The sequence below is a fragment of the Sander vitreus genome, chromosome 22, assembly GCF_031162955.1.
Source record: "Sander vitreus isolate 19-12246 chromosome 22, sanVit1, whole genome shotgun sequence".
Taxonomy (NCBI): Eukaryota; Metazoa; Chordata; class Actinopteri; order Perciformes; family Percidae; genus Sander; species Sander vitreus.
Genome location: NC_135876.1, coordinates 21,679,237 through 21,702,553, shown reverse-complemented (window position 1 = coordinate 21,702,553; position 23,317 = coordinate 21,679,237). Strand labels below are relative to the sequence as shown.

The 23,317-nt window shown below is 38.5% G+C and overlaps 1 protein-coding gene across 1 annotated transcript in view; it reads left to right on the top strand.

The window, feature by feature from the left end:
* The window catches only part of LOC144537044 (cadherin-18), a 72,905-nt gene that overhangs the window by 8,931 nt on the left and 40,657 nt on the right, over positions 1–23,317 (top strand). Inside the window, exons 2-3 of the mRNA XM_078280459.1 lie at positions 6,733–7,027; positions 14,923–15,042. Of these exons, the coding sequence (XP_078136585.1) occupies positions 6,733–7,027; positions 14,923–15,042 (415 nt within the window). The remainder of the gene's footprint in view (positions 1–6,732; positions 7,028–14,922; positions 15,043–23,317) is intronic.

The window sequence follows — 23,317 nt, the reverse complement described above, 5'->3', positions numbered from 1 at the left end:
TACCAATCAGCGTGTATAAGAGATTTCCATACATTTCCATTCATTATATATTGCATGGACTGGACATTAATGCCATTTTCCTTCCAACCCAATTCGAGATTGCCACCACAGCTGTTGATGTAAAGCTCATATCAAGCTTGCTCTGCGGTGTAACAAAATTGACACTAATTACATCAAGGCCAGTTGCCATGAAATTTTCTGTGTGATCAAAATTAATGATGTATGAATAAAATATCCCGACGCTGGAGTCGAAATGCAGTAGCAGGGCGCTCTGCAGAGAAGTGGAGCCCTGCGTTTGAAATGATGTCACCAAAATTTGCCCCAAGCCCAGTTTTGTACAATTAGGTTTGACCAAAAATGGGAAATACAAACTGTCCCCTAAACAGCAGTGAGGGAGGTCTCTGTCCAGAGAAACTGCTCCAACTGCCTTTTTTTCTTCTTTTGCCTCTCCTCTCTTTGGTATCATCAAGCAGTCGCAGATGGTCAGTAAACATGAGAAAGTTGCGGCCAAAATCTTCTATCCCGATATAGGTCATTTCATATCTCGATAACGATATATATCACAATATAGCATGTTTTCTGGTAATACAATAAATAGTCTGTTTGAAATAACCACACGGTAAAGCCTATTTTTGTATACTCCTGTGCAAATGAAATACTTGCAAATGAAAAGTATGAAGCATTAGATCACATTGGTAAAAACTTCAGTGCAATTGAACATAACGTGAAAGGTTCAGAACATAAAGCCTCATCCAAATGAGGTAAATATTGCTGAATTGTGACAGCTGAACAGTAAAATCTTTAGTGGTAAATCAAACCTCAGATATACAATTTTAGTTTTCTGTGTATAGCTTTTTTTGCAGAATACTCAATAGTATGTCCATACCATTGAAGGTCCAAACCTAACTATTCTATAAAAGATGGGTTTTTTTTCGGATGATATCTGAAGAGTTCTGGATCCTCTGATCCCCACTGTAGTCTAGAACATTTTAGAAACATATTGATAATTGAAAAGTTTGGAATATGTGTTGCTCATACAGTATGTAGGACACATCTGTAATGAGTACACAGTGGACCATGGCATGGTATTGTGGAAGATAAGAGTGATTTTAAAATCAGAGACCACCACACTGAGAACACCTGGAAATACTCATATTCATGCATTAATCCTTATAGCTCTTTTCTGATTTGAATGTTGAGTATCCTCATACACATTATTTACTCCCAGCTGGCCTGACACTGCTGTACCTTTGGCTGTGATGTTTGTGTAATAACACACAACCTGTTAACTTTTTTATAACCCATAGATTTTGGAAGGCAGTCAACGCCATGTGCACCAATGGTCCGCACATTGCAAGGCATGATTTATTAGCTGCTGCAAAGGAAGTCAATGGTTAGATTAACACTCTGACTGAAGGCAAAATTATATTTATGAGCAAAAGTTGTTGGAGTGCTGCTGAACAGAAGTGGATATATCCTAGTAGTAGTTATGGACATGGTCTGTCCTTAAGTATCGAGTGTGGTTCTCTGCATTTAAATAGTGCAGTGCCCGTTGAAGATGTGCCTGTTTGCTTGGCCTGTGGTATTGCTGCTTGTAGAATTCATCAAAACCAAATTGTACCCCAAAATTACTTAGAGAAGGACCCCAAACCACTCCATATGCAACTCTCTACTACTACTACTACTAACTTACTGATTTATCTGACAGAGAACGTTGCAGATTCAGAATGTACTCATGGCAGTGCGCTACCCACCCGGCCCGTTATGAGAGCTAATCAGCACATATCTGCGTTAATCAACCACCAGAACCGGACTGTGTGTGTGTCAGTGTGTGTGTGTGTGTGTGTGTGTGTGTGTGTGTGTGTGTGTGTGCGCAGAGAGAGAGAGAGAGAGAGAGAGAGAGAGAGAGAGACGGTGTTGTCTCGTGTCGGATTGTTAACGAATTTAACATTTCAGCAGAGGTTTTAATTTCCATACTGGTTTAGTGGCTTGACAGTTAAGGGTGAAGTAGGGGATTTGATTCGCGGGGGTATTTTGTTTGTAATGTTATTAGTTAGCAGTAGACTTAATTAACCCGGGGTGAGTCTAATGAAAAGTGCTGTGTCTGCCCGGTTCAGCTCTGAGATTTTCTCGCATTGCACAGCGCTGTGAAGGAATAATCTCAGAGATTACTTTATATTCTGCCTCTGGTTAGAAGTGGTGAATGAAGGCTACAGCTCACAGCAACTTAATACTATAGTGTCTGGTTTTTGTTTGATATTTCGTGTTGGCTTTTTGTTGAGTTTCCTCTTAGCGAAAAACTATACACAGAAAAGCGTGGCATCACGCTCTGTCTGCCACTTGTTGTCTGTAGCTGGTTGTGCTTTGCATGTGTGGGATTCTGAAACATCCTTAAATTCGGGAATTGTCGTTTGTTTATTCAAAGTCAAAGACAGTCCAAAGTAGTCCTACTTTGCACATTTTTGTGGGTCTGAGGTGCCGTGCTGTGCAGTGTGAGAGGGGGAGTGGCCAGCGGCTAGAGCGGCAAAAGCCAATGTGTGCTTCTTTTACCTATATATATATATATATATATATTTAACGATATCTTTTGCATTTCTAATCCAAACAACGTCAAACTTGGCACTGCACTTACCCTCGCCCGTAGCAAGACACCGGTCAAGTTTGAAGTCCATCGGACTAACAGTTCTAGAGATATGTGCATAACACACACACACACACACACACACACACACACACACACACACACACACACACACACACACACAGACAGACAGATGTTCCTGCAATTTATAGATAGATGTAGGAATGGAATGTATAGGAACTGACTTTTAAACTAAAGCCAACACTGGAATCTACTATTTCTTAATGTCTTTTACTACATTAAAAATTCAAAGAGTGCAGCATCGGGCCAAAGCGTGTCAACAAAGTAATTGTTCCCATCCACACTGCATTTGATGTGTAAACATGTTCTGATTTCTTGCCTTGGACGTTGTGTTTCATATTAGTACAATCTAGCAACTGATTAACTACCTGATTCAACAGGATCTTTGACTCCTCATCTAATTACAGGCTTGATCTTTACCGCGGGAAGGACATACGGCTCTCATCAAGAGTCAGGCCTGCAATCAACAGCGGCTTCCTAATTTATTTGCTAGTCCAGGTTTTGATTAGATGGGGCCTGAGGACCTTCGCCATTAAATAACTGGTAACTTAATGGTTGTGCATTTATACTAATAGTACTGTTTTTTTTTAATATAAATGTGTACCTCTGTCGTTTTACTTATTTTTAAGTGATTGGAAAATACAACCGGGTTGACCCGAACTGAGCCTCAGGGTCAGTAAGGTAACACTAATTCATTAAGTTTTTTTTACACATGAATCCTAATGCACTCTACAGGTATACAGACTGTCAAGTCATGTTATATCTCCCAGCAGAGATGTCTGATGGATGTCCAATGGCAGCTTAGCAGTGCTGAAATAGGAATGAATCATGTAACAAACAGACATTCAATCACGAATCAGTCAATAATGGGTGCATAATTTAATGAAACTCAGCGGAAATTCAATTCAGGAAGATCCTCTTTACGCTCTCATTCATTCACAAATCTCTCTCACTCTGCAGGAAAATTCCTGCACTAACCATGGCATCACTACCCCCATAAATATGACTACGTACCGACTGGGTCTAAGACAACTTTTTTCATTCACTCTAAATCAAGTCTCTCCTGATTAAAATGCTCATCATAACATTGGACAATATGATGATTGATTGTTTCTAAAGTTGGGTCACAGTGAAAGTATATTGTCCTAATTCAGGGACGTAGTCGCAACAGAATCATTGCAGTTGGTTGTCCAGTTATTTTTGCAAGCTTTGCAAGGGAACATTATGTATCAATTAAATGTAGGGCTGGGCGATATGGCAAATAATTCATCAGGATATATAAAACATCAGTTGATATCACTAAACACAACAGCACAATACAAATTATGTCACTATTTATGCAGATCTTAAAGAATCCATTAATCTTAACATCCACTTGTGTTATAATCTGCCCTGCTCCTGAGGTTGTTGTAAATGTTTTTATTTGTTTCATTTCATTTGGGTCCTTCATTAACCTGCTGCGTGTTCTCCAACTGGGACAACTGATAGTACATTCGGAATCTAATTAAATGAATGCATTTACAAAAAATGAACAACATTTTTCAGTCTTGTCAGTCTCAACCCTGAAAGGTGACATTTCTACAGCCAGGGTGCTTATATGTTGGGTCAGTTATGTTCATCTGTTCTGTCAATTTCCTCATTTTCAAAGGTACCTCTGGAAATGTTTGTAGCTGCTGTGTTTCTCTGAGATCCTCGCTATGTACAGTATTTTGCTTTATTTATCCACAAGAAGATTTTTTTATGCTTTCACGAAAACGTTCCCTGAGCTAACGCTCCGTCTTACTTTTCAGTTTTTGCTACCAAACAATGACAAGACTTTAGTTGAGCCAACAGCTGTGCATATTCTAAGAAAATCATACGACTGGTTAGAAATTGTGTCGTTTCTCTGATTTGATTGGTTGTAAGTACATTGTCAAGCAATGCAACTTTTCAACAGTATATTCAAGTTTCAAATTCTCCGAACGAGGACATTTTCTATCCTGATCAATGTTTGTTAATTTACATCTCCCAGCCTTGATCAGGTGCATCAGCAAAATACAGGGACATTACAGTGACATTACAACATTACAATTATTTCCAATCAAAGACAATGCAGAAGTTACATAATGTTTTTGCTGAATCATATGTTGAGGCATCTAAGTTTGAATTTGAAAAAATTCTGTTAGATGTAAAACAGAGTGTGTTACCTTGTAAAAACTTGTATTTGGCCGTGTATGGTTGGACTGTATTACATAATTAGCACATATTTCAATTTTCAACGGTAAAGTCAAAGCATATTCCTGTTGCTTAGTCTCAACTTGTGACTGATGTTCCTTTGTTGTTCATACATATTTTGTTTTATTTTTTTACTGTTTTATCGAATACACCTGCAGTTCGAGAACAGGGTGTTGGATTTAGCCAGTGTGGAGCTCTGTTATTTGTCTGATAGCGGATAACAGATGAAAGTGCTGAGTGCCAGACCTCTGTTATATGCAACAGATGTTGCTAATTGGCATTAAACTGAAAATGGCCCACCTTTGTAGCAACGGTTGTAATTGAGATTTATCACTTCAAAGTTAAAGTCCCTTTTCATGCCATTTTACCATTTTTTGTCCCCCTCTACATTTTGGTACTTTGCACACAGGTTTTTATAATATCCATGCTTATCCAGACTATGTATATATAATATTTTGAAGAATAGTAACGTATTACCTCAATACAAACCGAGCATGAATTATTTATTTGCTCCATGTGTATCTAATCTTCTCCAAAGACTTGCAGACATCTTGTTTATGGCGATACAGAGTTGGAATACAAAGGTTGTGTTCACAGCTCATTGATGTGCATCTACAAATATGAAATACAAAAATATCACCGGTACCACCAGTATATAAAGCATCGCCAATTCACAATAAAATTGGATTGTTCTGTTATGTTCAGCTCTGACACTTCCCTGAGGAAAAGCACACAAAAATAAATAGAATTATGTTTCTTAACATGTTTAATTCATGGGCGGAAATGAAGTTGTTTCAATTATGATGTTACCACGGCATGTCCTGGTTTGCAAATTCAGTGATATTTTAAAATATATTTATGAAGTCTAAAACTACAAGCATCTGAGAATTTGGCAGGGAAGTCTTAATCCTCTTGGTATCAATTATGGAATTATATATGAAAAAGTGTCTCGGTCTTCGCTTATTCCCCCTTCTCTTGGTAAGAAAGTGTCAGTGATCTTCTCGCCTTTAACAGTCTTGTAAGGATTTCCCCCAAAACTTTGATCTCTTAACATGAATTTCTTCAGCGACGCTCGGGTTTAGTTAAGCCTGAAAGAGAATAGCACATGATGTAATGTCAGTTAGATGCTGGGAGTTTTTGGAATCTTAAACGTGGGCTGTGGACCACCGTGCAGTGCAGTAATGCAGCAGAGGTTACTGCTGTATAAAGCACAGATGTTTTAAAATGGCCTTGGTAGAGATTATGTCTAAGTATAGTACTTTAGATGCGTATCATCATTTCTTAATATAAAAACCCAGATTCATGCTTTTGTACCAAGCATTTTTCTCAATATTGTAATTATTTTGTTGATTAATCCCTTGTTTTTTTCTCAAATAGTAATCTCAAAAAAGGCAAATAGTTGTGAAAAATGCCCACTACAATGTCTAAGATCTGAAGCCATCGTCTCCAATTGGCTTTTGTTTTGTCAGTCCAAAACCCAAAGATATTCAATTTACAATTATATAAGACAGAGAAATACAAAAACACTTGAGATGGAAATAGATAATGTTTGGTATTTCTTTCTTGAAATGTATCAACCATTTGCCAATACTTACAGAATGATAAACTATGTCAGCTGACTAATGGATTAATCAACCAGACTAACCCTAACCCACCCCAATATGGACACCATAGTGGTCCCACTTCATGTATTTCTCATGCAGCTACAGTATATTACAACAGTGCACTGTGGCTGTTGTAAATTTTACCACCATGAATTTTGAACATTTTAAAACTGTGAATCAAAAGCAACTCAATGATTTTGGCAATGTTCTAGTCTCTGTATTCACACAGCCTGTCTTTGGTTTGCCTTGCAGCTTCACTCAAACTCGGATAAAGGCGATGGATCTGTCAGGTACATTCTGAGCGGGGAAGGAGCTGGGACTATATTTATCATCGATGAAGTGACAGGAGATATTCATGCCACAAAGAGTCTGGATCGCGAAAGGAAAACACATTATGTCCTGCATGCACAAGCCTTGGACCGCTACACAGAGGAGGCGCTGGAACCAAAGTCGGAATTCATCATCAAAGTACAAGACATCAATGACAATGCTCCCAAATTTCCAGATGGACCCTTTGTAGCTACGGTGCCCGAGATGTCTGAAGTGGGTGAGTAGTGCTACAAAATAAACTGGACCTTGAAATGATTGTCAGCAGCAGTGAGCCGTTGTTTAAATGTGTTGGAAGATGAAAAACCTGTCTGAACTATTTGTTTTTGCGTTTTAGATATTCTTCATGTTTTAATCCCTTTTATCTCTGCGCTAAAGAGAAACCTATTATGGCAAGACCTTTGACTATAGGACATTTTGTATAAGGTTCAAGTAGACTTATAACCAAGTACTGCTCCGAGCTGGTTTAAAAGAAGGTATTAGTATGAAGAGTCACGATCAAATATGTTATTGCCCTGTGCAGCATTCTGGTTTGTCCACTCTATGATAATGTTCTCCAGAATGTTTGATGTTCTGTAAGCCAGCCTAGTCCTCTTTTTCATCTTTGTTTTCTGGTTGCTGTGATGGTTTCCCGGGTGGGAAGGTCTTTATAAAGCACTCAATAGTGCCTCCACAGCAATCCCCGCCATTGAGACAGTGGAGTCCTCCACATCATAGAAGAAAGAAAAGCCTATATCCACCTCCTCTGAGACAGTTGCTCTTCGTCTGCCCAGCATCATGTGGCAAACATCTATTTTTTATTTCTGTATTGTACCATTCTTTTTTTAGCACCGGTGAACAAAAGCCCGTATTTCCTCAGTCCAGTTGATTCTGCATCTCAGCACAATAGCTCAAAAGTAAGGGAATTTAACTATTTCACAGCACCCCTTCATAATATATGTAGGTTGTGTCCCATCTACCCATATACGAAAAGGTAGTAAGTTTGTGACAGTGACACTTTGTTGAAAACATTCCATTTACATCTGTTTGTCTAAAATAATCCTTTCAGTTGCTGAGAAGAAGCAGAAATACTTATTAAAAAAAAATACCTCAAAGAGAGAATGAACAGCTTCATTGGCTTCTTGCAGCAAGAAGATGGAAATATGCAAAACCGATTAAGTATGCAAACCCCAATAGACCTGTAGGCGCCCTCTTTATAAACAGTCACTATCTCCCTGGTTGCATTCATGAATATTCATACAGACAGTCCTGTCACACATACAACTTTGCCAGTCAGTATATTTGTTCCTAAATTGGAAGTACATGTCTTAATCTCTTGTAAGAGTGCTAGACTGTATGTTCCGATGCTTTTTTATGTGGAATATTTATTGGCACACACAAAATATTTTTTCTTTAGGTTTACTTTAAGGTAGATATAAGTTGCTGTTGTTACTGTAAGACAAATAATGTGTGCTTTAAATGTCTAATGTGTAGGATTTTCCCCCATCTAGTGTTGAGATCATATATCGCAATCAACTCTCTAGCACCATGCAGTTCAAAGTACGTATTACAGCTACGGTAGCCTTTCCGCTTCAAAAAGCCGCTCTCTTGCTCTTTTCAGTATCCTTTTTCTTTTTCCGGGCGAAGAAGAAGACTCCTGTTCCTGAAATTCGGAATACGTGTGGTCCTCCATGTTTCCTTCTTCAAACTTGCCGGTCCGGCAAGCTACGATACCCATTAGCAGCATTAGCAGCACCTGTGAGTTTATCATGTGACAGCGAAAACGCGAAAGGCGGAGCAGCATGTCCCGTATGTCCCTTACCGGCTAACGTATTTCAAGATGGCGCATGAATATGGAGCGTCTACCCCAGTTCATGCGAATGCAAATGTAAAATTGCAAGCCAAAAGGAATACTTGGAATTGATGGTGGTGGTAAATATTCATTAAAAAGGACAAGTTTGTGAACGGGCAACACAGATTTTGATAATGAAAAATAAATTTAAAAAAAATAAAAAAATTAGATACATCAGTTGCTGTAATCTTTATCTCTGAATGAGTGCATAATAAGGTAATGAGAATATACTCAGCCCTAAAACGTTGCATCCTTCGTTTAGTTCTAACGAGACAACTCATTGTAAAGTTTCTATGTTCGCTGCAAACTTCATCATTGGGTGCACAAAAAGAATCAATCACCATTGATGACCCAAGGGAGGAAATCAAGAACTGTGAAGGGGAAAATAATTAGCCTTTTTTCCCGCCCCCTCTTTTGCTCATGTCCATTAAAGTAATTCCTGTTTGGTTCGGCATCTGCAGCTTCAAATCGGCTGTAACAATCAACTGTCCTCACACTCCAGAGTGCTAATCCCCCAGTATTTTGTCAATACTGGTGCTCCCAAGTGAAAGAAGAGGCTGTCTGGGCATGTGGCAACTCATTTGCTGTGATGTTCTTTTTTCCTGTCTAAATTGATTAGATGGGCATGTGCCACGTAGTCCAACGTCACAATACAATATAATAACATGTTTTAGAGTGCTACATGAAAGGAGTATCATATTCCAACTACTCTATATTTCCCAGTAGATATGTCTATAATGGACATACTGGAGATCTCGGTATCTCTTCATTTCCTGTTAACCATTTCACTTCTGGGAAAATCACTGGTTAATAGTCATTTCAAAACCCAGAGGCGAGGTGGTTGCTTGTTTAGATGATGAGTAGTTATGATAAAATAAGTATTATCAGAACTAATGTACGGAAGTTGAGCCAAATAGCACACGTGTTGAACCTTTATAAACAAAACAAAAGACATTCAGGGTCGTGTACAAAGGACTGAACAAATACTTTTGACTCATTTCCCCCTATTTTGTTGTTTCCAGTATATGCTGCTTACCATCATAAAGCACAGTTCAATTTTTCAAAAAAAAAAAAAAAGACTTGGCTGTGTATTGACACATTTTATCCCATTAAGATGGTATCTTATTTCAACCCATTTAGTCTCAACCAACATCTTGCTAACTAATTGCTGCTTCATTACAGTACTCGTTGAGGAAATGGGTTTCTTTCATTTCATGAAAGTGGGGATGAAGCAAATGGCACAAGAGCCGGCCTTGACTCAGACTGAGGGAGGTTGAAGAGAACCTTGTGTTTGTAATCTACCTTCAGAGACCAACCTAGACCTTTTAAAAGTACATCATGACTTGTGGTTGCGGCAATGAGTCCTGCGGGGTCAGCAGAGATAGATGGATTGAAACGGATTGATGATGTAAAAATGGGAAACAGCATGTGACTTGCGCTGTAACTCTTCCACATTTTGCTGTGCAAAACCCCTCAGAAATAATTGTGATTAACAATATAATTGTCTCTTTCAGTCAAATTTAAATTGTTTTCATTTAGGGAACGTTCGGTATTTATGGAATGGACCACTGGAGGAAAATAGGGGAGGGTCATGTCTTTTTATTCTTTGCTGAGGGGAGGGTCATCCAACATTTGTCAGTCCAGGGGGGGTCACCCAACTTTTGTATTCATGAAACAGCAACATTTCAAAGTGGCTTGTTTGGTGCATATTTATCCATGTAGCTCTTAGTCTCGGCCCTCCTTCGCTACCAGATGGGTCTGACCCATGAGTTTGCTGGGGGGCAGGGGGAGCACTGCCCCCCTGGTGGCTGAAACGGATAATTGCATTGTTTAAAAAATGAGTGGAATAATTACCTCTGACATGATCAGATATTTTATAAATATCTTAAATAACACAAAACAACTAAATGGTGGTAGGTTACACATCCGATTTCATATACTGCTTTAGTAAAAAAAGTATTTCCTGGCTGTCGATGGCAGCAGCAGGACGCAAAAAACGAAAATGACTGTTGCTAGTCTGGACATCTTACCGTGCCAAGGTTGCAATAAAGGTTTCCTAAATGCCACATTTGATGTCAGCTTACTAATTAATTGCAGGTTTTGTGTAGATTTTGACTTTTATACGTTTATTCCACTTTGTTTAAACGGCGAAGTGGATGAAGCCTAGTGACGAGTCCATAGCAACCAGTTTGTGTGTTGAATGTTACCCAGAGTGCCTTGCTGAATGGTCTCAATATTTGATTGTTTTATTTCATGTGAATACTAGTTTACTAGAGGAGTAACTTAGTATTTGAAGTAATGCAGTAATGCAGGAAGTGTGCATTTAGTTTCCATGCTTATTGTGTTTCCACAACAATGTTAGTGAGTAAATCTACTGAAATGGCCACCACACCATAACAGAGGAGTGTGCTGCGTCAGATGAGAATACAGAGGTTTAGTCACGTATGTCATGGCTGTTAAAAAACAATGGGAATCTGTATATATTGGCCAAGCGCAAACCAGTACAGAAGGTATTGATAAATTGCTGGGGGAGGGTCATGCCTTTTTCCAAATTGTTTTTGAGGGTCATAGAATTTTTTTTACTGGCAAGGGGAGGGTCATGTCTTTTTTGGCTAAAGGTCCCAAAACTTCTCCAGTGGCCCCTTAAATAAATAACGAAGAGTCCCTTATTTATTACTTTTTTTTAAACAAGTTAAAGTTTTGAATGAGTTCCAGATACATCTTTAGGTTATATCACTGTTATATGACCCAGATAATGTAATAACACAGGTACGCTGCCTATGAAATAAACAACGCCTCTTTATTATCATAAAAATAAAGTCAAGAGTGGTGATGGTTATTTATTCCGCCGGTTTTTTGGGCAGATTTCGGGCCAGAAACATGGGCAAGTTCAATTTCTCTGGCTTGAGGCAGCTACAGCCCAGGATGTTTGGAGTTGCAATGGAAACAAGTGACAGCTGCCACTAGCATAGCTTTAGCTCAATGGGCCGACCATTAATTACTTATATAATCACAAGTTAGCATGTCTAAACAAAAGCAACAATTACCATCACCAGCCATACCCCTTAGGACCTAAGCTAATGTTAGCAATTCATTGCGGTTAAACAAAGAAACCATGATTACGTAAAATAATTGACAATAAGACAATTATGCAATAATTGTTACAGGCCTACATGTGACTGGGTTAATTTGGAAAGAACAATACTGTATGTATACATTGAACCAAGTACAGATTCCAAAATGTTTTTTGCAAGATTTTCAGAAGACATTTTCTAGCATAGCGTATTTTTTTAATAACCCTCACCGGCTGTTTCTACTGCACTAGCATTTAAAAATTGTAAGAGATAAATAATCCATGTACAATGCAAAGTGAAGTATACATACGGTACAACTAAAACCTTAAATATAGGGTGCCTCTTTTCCTTCAAAGCAGTATGAGATACCATATATTCTTGAGGACTTGATGTCAAATTCATTGCAAGGGCTCACGCATCAAAAATAATTAATTTGTTACAATTTACCACCTGCAAAAGGGGTTACATCTTAAATAGGGATGCAACGAATCCAGGATTCGGGTTCGGGCTTTTTGACGGGGTTCGGTTTCTACCGAACCGTTGAATTTTTTTCCACCGAACCAAACCCTACTCGGCTGCTGCTCGTTAGCTAACGTTAGCTTTCTAATTTCACCCACCCAACATGCCTTCTGTAGTGGAATGGCTTCGAATGACGACCAAAAACGCTTGTCTTTTACTGTGAACCTTTACTGTTCAATATGTTGCAGTTTTACACACAAGAAAGTGAACAACTTAAGCTTGACGGACATGTTTTGCACCTAGCGTGTCACGTTCATCTCAGTAAGCTAGCAAGAGTACACAACAGACAACTTCCGTGTAGGCTACTTCAAAATAAAAGCACTTCCTGTGACGGTTCGCAGTAAAACTAAATTACTGTTAAACAAATAAGGTTGTGTACCTTTTCACATATCAGCCGTAAATCAAGTACTGAAAATAATGTAAATAGTGAGTTTTAATCACACTATTATTTACCATTTCCTTTAGACTGTTATAAACTAAACAACATGAATTTCTTATGTAAGTGCTTTAAACAAACATTTCACAACACCTTCACCATACACTGGTTAGCGAAAATTTGCCAAACACAATTATCACTCATCTGGCGATAGCGATGTGCTTTCCTACGATGTGAAAAGAGCGTGTGAATTCAACATTAAGTTGTTACATTTAACTATTTTAGGGGTTGTGGACGTTGTATACTTCATTAATGTGTTTACTGTGTTAATGGACTGAGGATGGGAGGAGGATTCGGTATTCGGTTTCAGATTCGGCAGAATCTTAACCAGTGGATTCGGTATTTGGCCGAACCCCAAAAATCTGGATTCGGTGCATCCCTAATTTTAAAGGGATAAAACACTAAAATTGGGATGGATCCAAAAGCTCTTCCGTCAGCAAAGTTTTGAATAATTGTTTCAATTGCTAGCGAGGTTTCAGGCTCCTTGTTATAAGACAGACAACAAAAGTCTTGTTGTCTTGTTGTGCCTTTCTCAAAGCCTTTGTCAGAGCCTTTGTCTGGTTGTATTGTAAAGTGTTTTTACTCTCCAGGAAGCCTGTAACATAAAAAACATTAAACATATTTTTACAGTGAATGTTTAAACAACATGTGCATACTGACTATTGACTCTTTTAATGTGGCACTCATCACCTAATAGTTCCAAATACAAAGTACTTGAACACTTAATTGAAGTGCATTGTGAGTAATAGAAACACCTTTTACGAGTGCATAATGAATGCTTTATCAGTCAGAATATTCAATGGTATGAATCTGTTTCCACAGTTGTAATAACCTGGAAGATAAAAAAAATACAGTGATAAAGTTACCCAGAACATTTTACAGTCAGATTCTTCACCATGCTGTTCACAAATATTAATCAAACAAGGTGATCATTTTCTTCACTTAAGCCATTGACACCGAACAATTCAAGGTCCATCAATTAAATTATGCACTAACTAATAAGTTTTCCTAGACAGATGATTTGGAACCGTCTCGGCTTCCAAAGCAATCCCAGAATTGATTAAGTCCAAATAATTCCCATTGCAATTTTCGTTGCAAGGTTGACAGACATTCAGAGTGCCCAAGCATACTGTGGAGTACATGGCTCATTATGGGTGGCATTTCACTCTTCTCCTTCGGGTTTCTAAGGAAAAAAAAGAAAGTAATATCTGGCGAGACACTGTGGAGTTTCACTTGTTTAATTTAGTTTTATTCCCAGAGGATTTGAAGTGTCCAGAAGATTTGCATGCCTTAGGATGCATCATATAGCTCATATGTCTCCCGACACAGTCGTACTATGATTTTAACACATAAATCATGTATTACGTAAGCTTGTTGCAGAATTACAATGCACTCTTCATGTAAGCATAATGGGTTATTGCAGCCTGTAATGCTGTTGAGCAACAGTTTAAGTGTTAAATAGAGCCACCGTGGCTTTTAACAACGGATTTATAAATAACAGTGTTAATAATGAGCTACCCTTTTAAGTTTTGAAATCGCTTGTCTTTGTTTTTGTCACCTTGTGCAATGAAAAATGCATCAAAACTAAGACCAGGGCCAGACTCATACTATTCATATTTCCCATAAAAGGTGTAACAGTTGAAAAATGTCCTGCAATTTAACTTTAATGTGACATAACACACACACACACACACACACACACACACACACACACACTACAGTCAGTGACTGTGAATAAGTGAATGTATTCCTATGTGATTACTGTCTGTCATTACACAGACAGTTCATTTCTGTTCCGATAATTTTTCATGACCTGTGAGCTAGGTAGCTAACCACAATATCTGCACAGATAACATACATTTTTACATGTATTTTAGTTTTTTTTAGAGATATGTTTTGTGCAGTGTTCTATCATGTGAAACACTGTCAGTATTTGCCAATGCATGCTAAATTAGCACTTTTTTAGTTTGCATTTTTGAGCTAAATAAGGTGATCCTCTAAAAGCTACAACTCTTCTGTTTGTGTCCAGCATTTTAAGTAGCTGTCTCTTTTTAGTCCTGCTATCATAAATTGAGATTTTGTGCACAGTAATTATCCTTGGATCTAAAGGCACCAGACATGGTTGCTAAGTGATTACCAACACATAGTGTAGCCATTGCCCGGTTCAAGCACATCAATGTACTTCTTTCAACATTTGATAAACTTTAAGAGAGACAGTAAATACCTTGAAACAATTTTGCTGTGTTCTTTTGCAGGCACTTCTGTGTTGCAAGTCACAGCGTCTGATGCTGACGATCCCACCTATGGAAACAGTGCCAGAATAGTCTACAGTATTCTACAAGGACAGCCATATTTCTCCGTTGACCCCAAAACAGGTGTGGTATTACTGCGTGCTTGGGTAAAAATGCTTAGACAAAGTAAGCACTCCTGCTCTTGGAAACATGGTAACTATAACTATAAATGGAAGTAAAACTTTGCTATAATCTTTATTGTTGATCTCCTAAAGTGGTGTGTGTATCATGTGTGAAATATGTGCACCATACGCTTCATTCAGTGAACATCCTGTTCCGTTATTGCAGCACGTCTGACATCATGAAAGCTTAAGCAGCCACAGTAGAGTTATGGACTACTCATACGACTGCTATATTGTTGAACACGCAATCCGCTTTTTGTGGGCCATAACTAAGTCCTCAGGGGTCAAAGAAGACATTTTTAGAGATGCCTTTAGAAAGCCATTGTTACTACCTTTTGAAAGGAGGGGGGGAGCCACAACAAGAGACACACACACACATACACACACACACACACACGGCAGTGTTCAGTTTTCAAAGTCCATCTTTTGTCTGAGAGGCCTCTGCTGGAATCTATTAAATGTTTATAAACCTTCCAAAGTGCAAGACATATAACTCATGATGTATAAATGTTGTTGTGAGTGTGTGCTTTTTATTTCGGATCTCTCTTTGTCTCACAAGAGAGTGGGTATGTGCACGTGTATGTGCACGTGCACACCTCAAGTCTTGCATGCTTGCCTCTGTTTTTTCTGCTGCCGTCGGTTAACATGAACAACAATCCACTTGTATGAATTGATTCATTGCCGTGTGGAACAACTATTGGCCCCTTTGAGACCGTACCGCCCATGTAAAACATGAATTCTTTGCTGAATGAGCAACACAAATGAATTGCTGAATATTTTGACTTTACCTCGAGGGAAAAGGCAGTGGGGATTGATGAAGCAATTTCACAGCAGTGTAATGAGGCAGAAGAAATGCCAATTCTTTTAAGGAAACTGGGCTTTCTCACGCAAAGTCACATATTTTGTTCCATCAAATATGTTGTTTTAGTTAAAATCTATTTAAAATCACGTTTTGACTGTAAACATGATTATTGTGCACTGCAGTCATTTTCTATCAATTTTCCATAAGGCAGTGTGCTGTTGGACACATCAGATGGCTTGCTTTGCTTGAGCTGATTCGGCATCTTGTCTGCATTGTAATTCAGCACGGGGCGTGCAGAGTAGGAGTAGGGAGGTGATGGAAGGCCCAGCCAGCTGCACTCCCACAAGTATTAATTTATACTATTATAAGTCGGCTGTTGTTTTTGCCACTGGCAAACCAGCCTCCACCCTCAAATTAGGATGAGGAACTCCTGCGGTCAGTGGAAAACGTGCACATGGAGGAAGCTGCACCTGCATGTGATCTTTAATATGATAAGCCCATTGTGTTGGCATGCTGCCACATTTGAGCACTACACTAGGGAGTGGACACTGCTCCTACATCTGTCTCACAGTGCATTAGCTTGCTTACACCTCTTTATAACCACATGCACTTGGCTTTCCATTTGACCTTGGTCTGGAGGCCTGATACAAGAGTGACAGATTTTACAAGACCCATGAGGTAGACAGAAAGATCATTTAAGGACAGAGGGTAATGATAGCTTTGGGCTACACATATGGCGCTAAAGGAATCCCCAAAGGACCGTCTTAGGTTTGACCCAAATCCTCAGCAAGCAACAAAGTGAACAGTTTTACCTGTTTCTTCTCCCTGGCTTAGTGGTTTTATAGGGTCATCTCAAACCCACCAGTGACTAAAATGACAGGCCTGTCTTAATGTTTGGAAATTGTGGTAAATGGTAAATTCACAACAGTTTCAATCTTAGAGCAGGACAAATGTATTATGTAACAGGCTGCCTTGGCAAATCAATCATTAACTTGAGTTTCAGCTCCTGTAACTTTAATAAAATATCTTATTAAGTATTTCTGATGCAGTCAGAATTTAAATATTGTACATTAATGTCCCTAAGCAAACATGTGCAGGTATTGCTATAATATTGAAAGACTGTATTGCCATGCTATAGCTTAATTAGAGTTAAGTCTGTTTATTGTTTTTCAACAATAGGTTTATTGAATTTTGAAAAATTTAAAAAAAATAATAAAAGTAGAAATACAAAGTGACACGGACTGTGCACACATAATTAACATTTTCTGTATGAGGTTTACAATCTTATACCAATGTATAAGCCCACTCATATGATCGCCGCATACTTACATTTGCTCACAAGAACAATAAGAACGTAACAAAAAATGGTGGTTTAAAGGTTGCTTTCAGTAAAGGCATACAAGTCCATTAGAGTCCATCCAAATGACGTAAAACAATCCAGATCTGCAGGTAATATGATCACTGTTAAGCAGAGCGTGTGGTTACTCTACTCCAGTCCTGTTCAATAAGTGAGATAAATCATTGCTTTTAATATAATCTATGTATTGTCCCAAAACTTTTCGGAGCATCTGTTTATTTTGAAAAATAACGCATGACGTTTACTGGATGAGTAAACTTACGTGGAATAAGCACATTAAAGATTCAAAAGCAAAATCAGCCCATGGCTTTACACTCTATCCTGCTGATCCTGTAGATCCACTGAGTCCATTCATTGAGTCTAAGATGAATTCAGGCATCCTAGATTGTAAAGACATCAAATATGATGTTCATCAAGACAAGATCTGCATAATGACATAAAATCTTGCAAAGCACAATTTTCCGGTTTATTTACCTGACCTAACACCAAATACTAAAACACCAATCTCTTAAATATTTTACCAAACCAGAGGCAGTTTCCACTGGACATTTTAGAGTCAGATAACTCAGACAGACGTGCTGATAGCTCAATACGAAATAACACTGTGTTCATACTTCTTAACTGACTAATTAACTCAGAGAAGAAAATTAAGGCAGCTGCTTGTCTGCGCTAGAAATAAGATTCAATCACGGATGTAAAATTGAAATTGATACATCTATGGCGGTGTCATGCGCCATGCAAACAAGGAGGGATAGGAATTTAGGATTAGATTTACTTGGCTGAAGAAATAAATGAGCATGACACAGACTTTGTAAATATAGAAATATAACTGATACAACTGATAATGATGGAAGGCCTGAAGGGAAAGAATGTGGGCAGAAGAAAACAAATGTGTCAGCTTTCCTTTGTGTTAGAATAATTTGAAAATCCAAAATATTTTGTATGCCTCTACAGTTCTTAAATTCATAAATAATGTTTTCAAAATTGTACATACAATGGCAGAGTTGTCTGCAAATATGCCGGACTGACATTTGGAAAGCAATACGAGGTGCAATTCCAATGATTTAACGGGATTTTCATTGTGTCAGTACATATTATGTGTTCGTGTGAGAGATTTACATTTATATCTTAAAGTGCCCATATTATGAAAAAAACACTTTTTCTGGGATTTGGGGTGTTCTTTTGTGTCTCTGGTGCTTCCACACGCATACCAACTTTGAAAGAAATCCATCCATGCTGTTTTGAGTGAGATACGGTTTCTGAATGTGTCCTGCCTCCAGTCTCTGGGTGAGCTGTTCAAAATCGGCACTGACGAGAGCTGGCTAACCGCAACTGTTAGCTCGTAGCGTTAGCGTTAGCATGCTAACGCTAATGCTAACGCTAATGCTAACATTAGCATGCTACCTCGTTCTCAATAGCAAAGCACTGCTACAACACACACAAGTTCACCATAATCTACAAAAAAACTACTTCCATGTGCGCCCTCATTTAGAAGTCTCCCAGCTAATCCTGCCTTGTAACTGACTGAAGTTGGAGAAACAGCCTTTCTTTTACTGTCTATGGAGCTAGCTAGCTGACATGATCTACATCTGAGCTACTGCACATGTGCGAGTGCAATCAAAGATAGTACAGAAGAAGAAGAAGAAAAGAGGTCTCACTCTGTAGCTAAAACAGAGACCAGGTGAAAAGAGGATCTGCAGCAGTGAGAGAGAGCTGTGCAGTACAACAAAAGTATGGTGTTTTTTGAAAATTAAACCATGTAAACCTATTCTGGTACAACCTTAAAATACAATTATGAACCTGAAAATGAGCATAATTTGGGCTCTTTAACCACTCCGAATGACCAATGGTGAGTGTGGTCGACTACTGGTCTTTTCCTTAATGAAAAAGTCACTAATTCATGAAAAAAAGTAATTAAAGAGCAAATGTGAAAGTACAGGTGCTTTCTAAGGCAAGATATGATGCATTTAAATGAAGTAGCTGTGTATTGTTTCATGATTTATTTACTAAGTATACAACATTCAAGCAACAAGCTTTCACCAGAGTTTTAAAATGAGAATTGATGGATGAATGGTTGAATTGTTTCAATCTATTAAATGAATTAGTCAAAAATCACACACAATATGTATGCCACACAATAAAGACTTAACAAAATAACACATTTTTCAAACCTCAACCTTAAATCATGTGCGGAATTGTGCAAATTCAAATATAGATCATGTCCACATAGCACAATAGCACAGTGACATGTGATTTAGAGGTGTGTCTACATTATCCACTTGTTGACTAGTGAAGCACAAAGACTCTGCATGTTTTTGTTAGAACATTTGGGAACATATTTATTGTGATTATTTCTTTTGTTGCACAGAGTTAGCTGAGAAGATTACAATGTCCATACCCTAATATGACACTATAGAGCCAGCAGGCGATTAGCTTAGCCTAGCAGAAAGACTGGAGACAGATAGCCTTGCTTTGAAAGGTAAAAAAAAAGAAAAAAGAAGTCCTCCAGCTAACAGTGGATCAAGCTAACTTTACACAATTATTTTACATTTTCAACGTGTTGCATTTTACAAAGAAGCTGGGTTGTGACAGAGGTTTCCTACATTCAAGAGTTCCAACAACAGCTACAAATCCTGGCAAGGTGTCCTTTATAAGGACCCTGAACCCCCTACCTGCTGCTTATGTTGTGAATTGTCTGGGGATTTTGGTCAATAACAAGTGAGGATGCACAAGGACAATGGACTATTTGACTGACAGACTGAACCTCAATCTGCTCACTGAATGTAAATGACTCAGGATAAATGTTGAAAATGGTGCCTAATGTACATTTGACAGCTTCACTCAGGCAAAGCCCTGTCACTTTTACAATACTAGCTTGCCACATCACCAGAGAAGTTAGATTTGCTAAGTGACATGCTAACGGTGGTATGAACATTCGCTGCAATGGATTTACTTGATTAAATTGTTTGCAAATCTCAAAACTGCAAGCCAGCAGTTTTATTAAGAGCTTTCCATTTCTCAGCAAAAGTACATCTTAGGCGGTGGCTGCATTTATCCTTTTTACAGTCGGGTCATAACTCCTGTCTTTCCCAACACCGCTGTGCATCTGTCACTTACCCGCAGAGACATCAAGGTTGTTCCTCTTGAGTCTCGTTGTCGATTGCTCCCCCCAACCCCACCTCACATCTGTACTGGCTCAGACATGCATGCAAAGACACACCAAACTGCAAAACCCCTATCTCCCCTTTGCATTCTAAATAGGCTAATTTCTCTGCTGATCTGGGATTTGGGAGTGTTCGAGTTCATTGAAGGAGCTGACACAGATCAAGTTTTTGCGGTTCATGGATTAAGTCTTACCTCTGGTTAAATCAAGGAAAAAGCTGTCACTGCGGCAATCAGTCATCTTGAGCAGCCCAACCAATTATTCTCAATCAGATATGTGATCCGAAAAAAAGTCTTTGTACGAGAGATGTACTATTATGATTTCTATGATTTTTATAGCTGCTCTGGTTGGTGTTATCTACATTTTTCTCCCGAAATGCTGTTAGAGTGCAGACACACAGGGATAACATTGTATTGGATGAGCCAAAAACCAAGATTCCTGAAGCTGGAGATTGAAGAGCGCTTTCGTAATCTCCTATAATCCTTTTTGTTCACCCAGGAGATTGTCCTCCTTTAGAAGTTTCCAGCCAGACAAAGAGGTGGATAGTGTGATGGTATCAACTCTAATAGACTGGGGAGGTTGAGGAAAAGGCTAACCACCTCACTGTGTCAAACGGGCCCAGGTTCAAGGAAGTCAGCTCTTTCTCAATTATTTTCTAAATTAACGGACGAGCTCCGTAGAGATTTAGCTGCAACTATCTAAGGTATAATGGCTCAGAAATGGTCAGGAAAGAGAGGTCAGGGGTGTGATCCCCATGTCAAAGTACAGACCTCTCAGATACTTGCACTTTTCAACAAATACCTTTGTAGCCTTTTCCGTATTGTTAAAGAATTCCATTCAAGAATAAATGCATTTCAGTGAATGGACGTTTGTGATGTAGCTGCATTGCGTCAGCTGTGAATGTTTTCCTGCACATTCCTCTGTGGTCACAAATCTGTCTTCCTGTTGAGCGTTTTCTTTGTTTTTGAATTGTTCCGAAAAGAGGGCTTTAAATGTATTCGTTTTATGACAAATTATTGACAGTGGATCATTCTCACTGGTGTGGACAACAGCGGAGTTCCCAAAGCCAAAAAAGAAAACCTCATACTTTTGGTGTGTGGACATTGTTCCTAATCCTGCTGCTGTGAAATATTGTTTGGGACCGATGCGCCTTCATGAGTACGGGGGTAATAAGAGACTTGAAAGGTCAGATCATCTGTCTTGGTGTTGTTTTAATGGAAAGTGTGGCCACTTACCAGGATCTGTGTGTCTCAAGGACCCCAGATTAAGTAATGTTAAGTCTCCAATTAATAACAAAGGTTTTCCCATAGAGTTTACAGAGACCTGACATTTAAAAAGAACAGCATTGAAAAACAAAATGCTTATGTCCTGATTGTTGGGAAATGTTTTAATACGCATGTAGGGTTGTGGAATGTAAAAGACAGACAGAGTATGTTTTTTGTTTTTTTTCCAGGCACCCCATGAGTTGGATTGAAATCAAATATTTTAATGATTAAAAAAATAAAGCTGCATGAGAAGAGTCGCAAACAGTCGACAGATATTTCAGTCTTCATACAGTGGGTGTATATTGCCATGTTGGACTCTTTGAGATCGCAGAGAACACATATTAATAGAGTTCTGGCATTTCCAACAGGGAGGGCAGCATAATGTTAATCTGTCTCGTCGACTCGGTCAGAGTTCAAACAGAGCACAGTCTGTCACTGTCTGCTTAGCATTTGAGAGGCAGAATGTACCAAAGTATAATCCACCACGAACTCACAGGTCAGTCGGCTCCCATTTAGTTAGGCTAATCATAAAACTAGAACTACAGTTAGAATATATAACCCTTGAATCAAGAACTAAATCTAATAATGAACAATAACATGGAAAAAATAAATAAATGCAAAAGTGGTTATACACATACATCTTATCGTGTCAGAGAAGAATCTACCTGGCAGTCAAAGCAAATTATTTGCTTCGATATCCCCAGGAAACTGTCTGTCTAGCTGGCTGCCTCACTGTTATTTTGCAAGCAGAAGTAATATACATAAAATGACACCAGACAGGTAGAAGACACTGTCAGAGCAGGTAAAAAACTGAATCCCTGCAATATGTTTGAGAGTACCTAACAAAGAGTGGCTACATTTAGTTTTGCTTTATCTCACAGTATCTGACTGTTTCTGTGTAGCATTAAAGAGGTATTTGAGGACACAGTTAACTGACATTTTACATTGAAAACTCTTTCTTATCACTAAAGTCAACTGATTCTGTCTTTTTTTATGGAAAAAGTCTAGAAGCATCAGCCAGTAGAGAAATATGAACAAGAGGAATGGGTTAGAGTGTATTCATACCACTGGCGATGCAGCGGTAGAGACTCTATTCTCAGCTCATTCACAGAAACTTCATCACCATGTCAAGATTACTTTTTTTAAAGTTTACATTTCACAAGTTAAGATTACACAATTATCTGACATTAAATCAAGTCTCAAATGCAATTTTCAGCAGAACACTGACTCCTTTCTGCTCTTATAACTATTCTTTTATTTCTATTGCCTATTATAGTTATATATTCCATTCTGGTCTATAATGCCATTTATAATAGAAGTCCCCTTTTTGTTGATTGAATGCTGATGAGTTCAGGTTCAGAGGTAGGCTATGGGACCTCAGCCACAGCTCAGTGTGACAGATGATGTGTAACCTAAGATCCCCTGGATCTTAATACTGTTGGCTGCCTTGCTCCTCTGACCCACTTTTAATGATTATTCTGCTTTAGGCGAGTGGATTAGTTTCTGTCTATAGTCTTGAAGAAAGAAAGAAAGAAAGAGGAAATTGACCTATTGTATAACCGAGCTATAGCTGCCTCTTTTGTGAAATTAGGAATTCATAAAACTGCATTAGTTCACTCCTAAATGATTTTTATGTGACATTTAATTTGT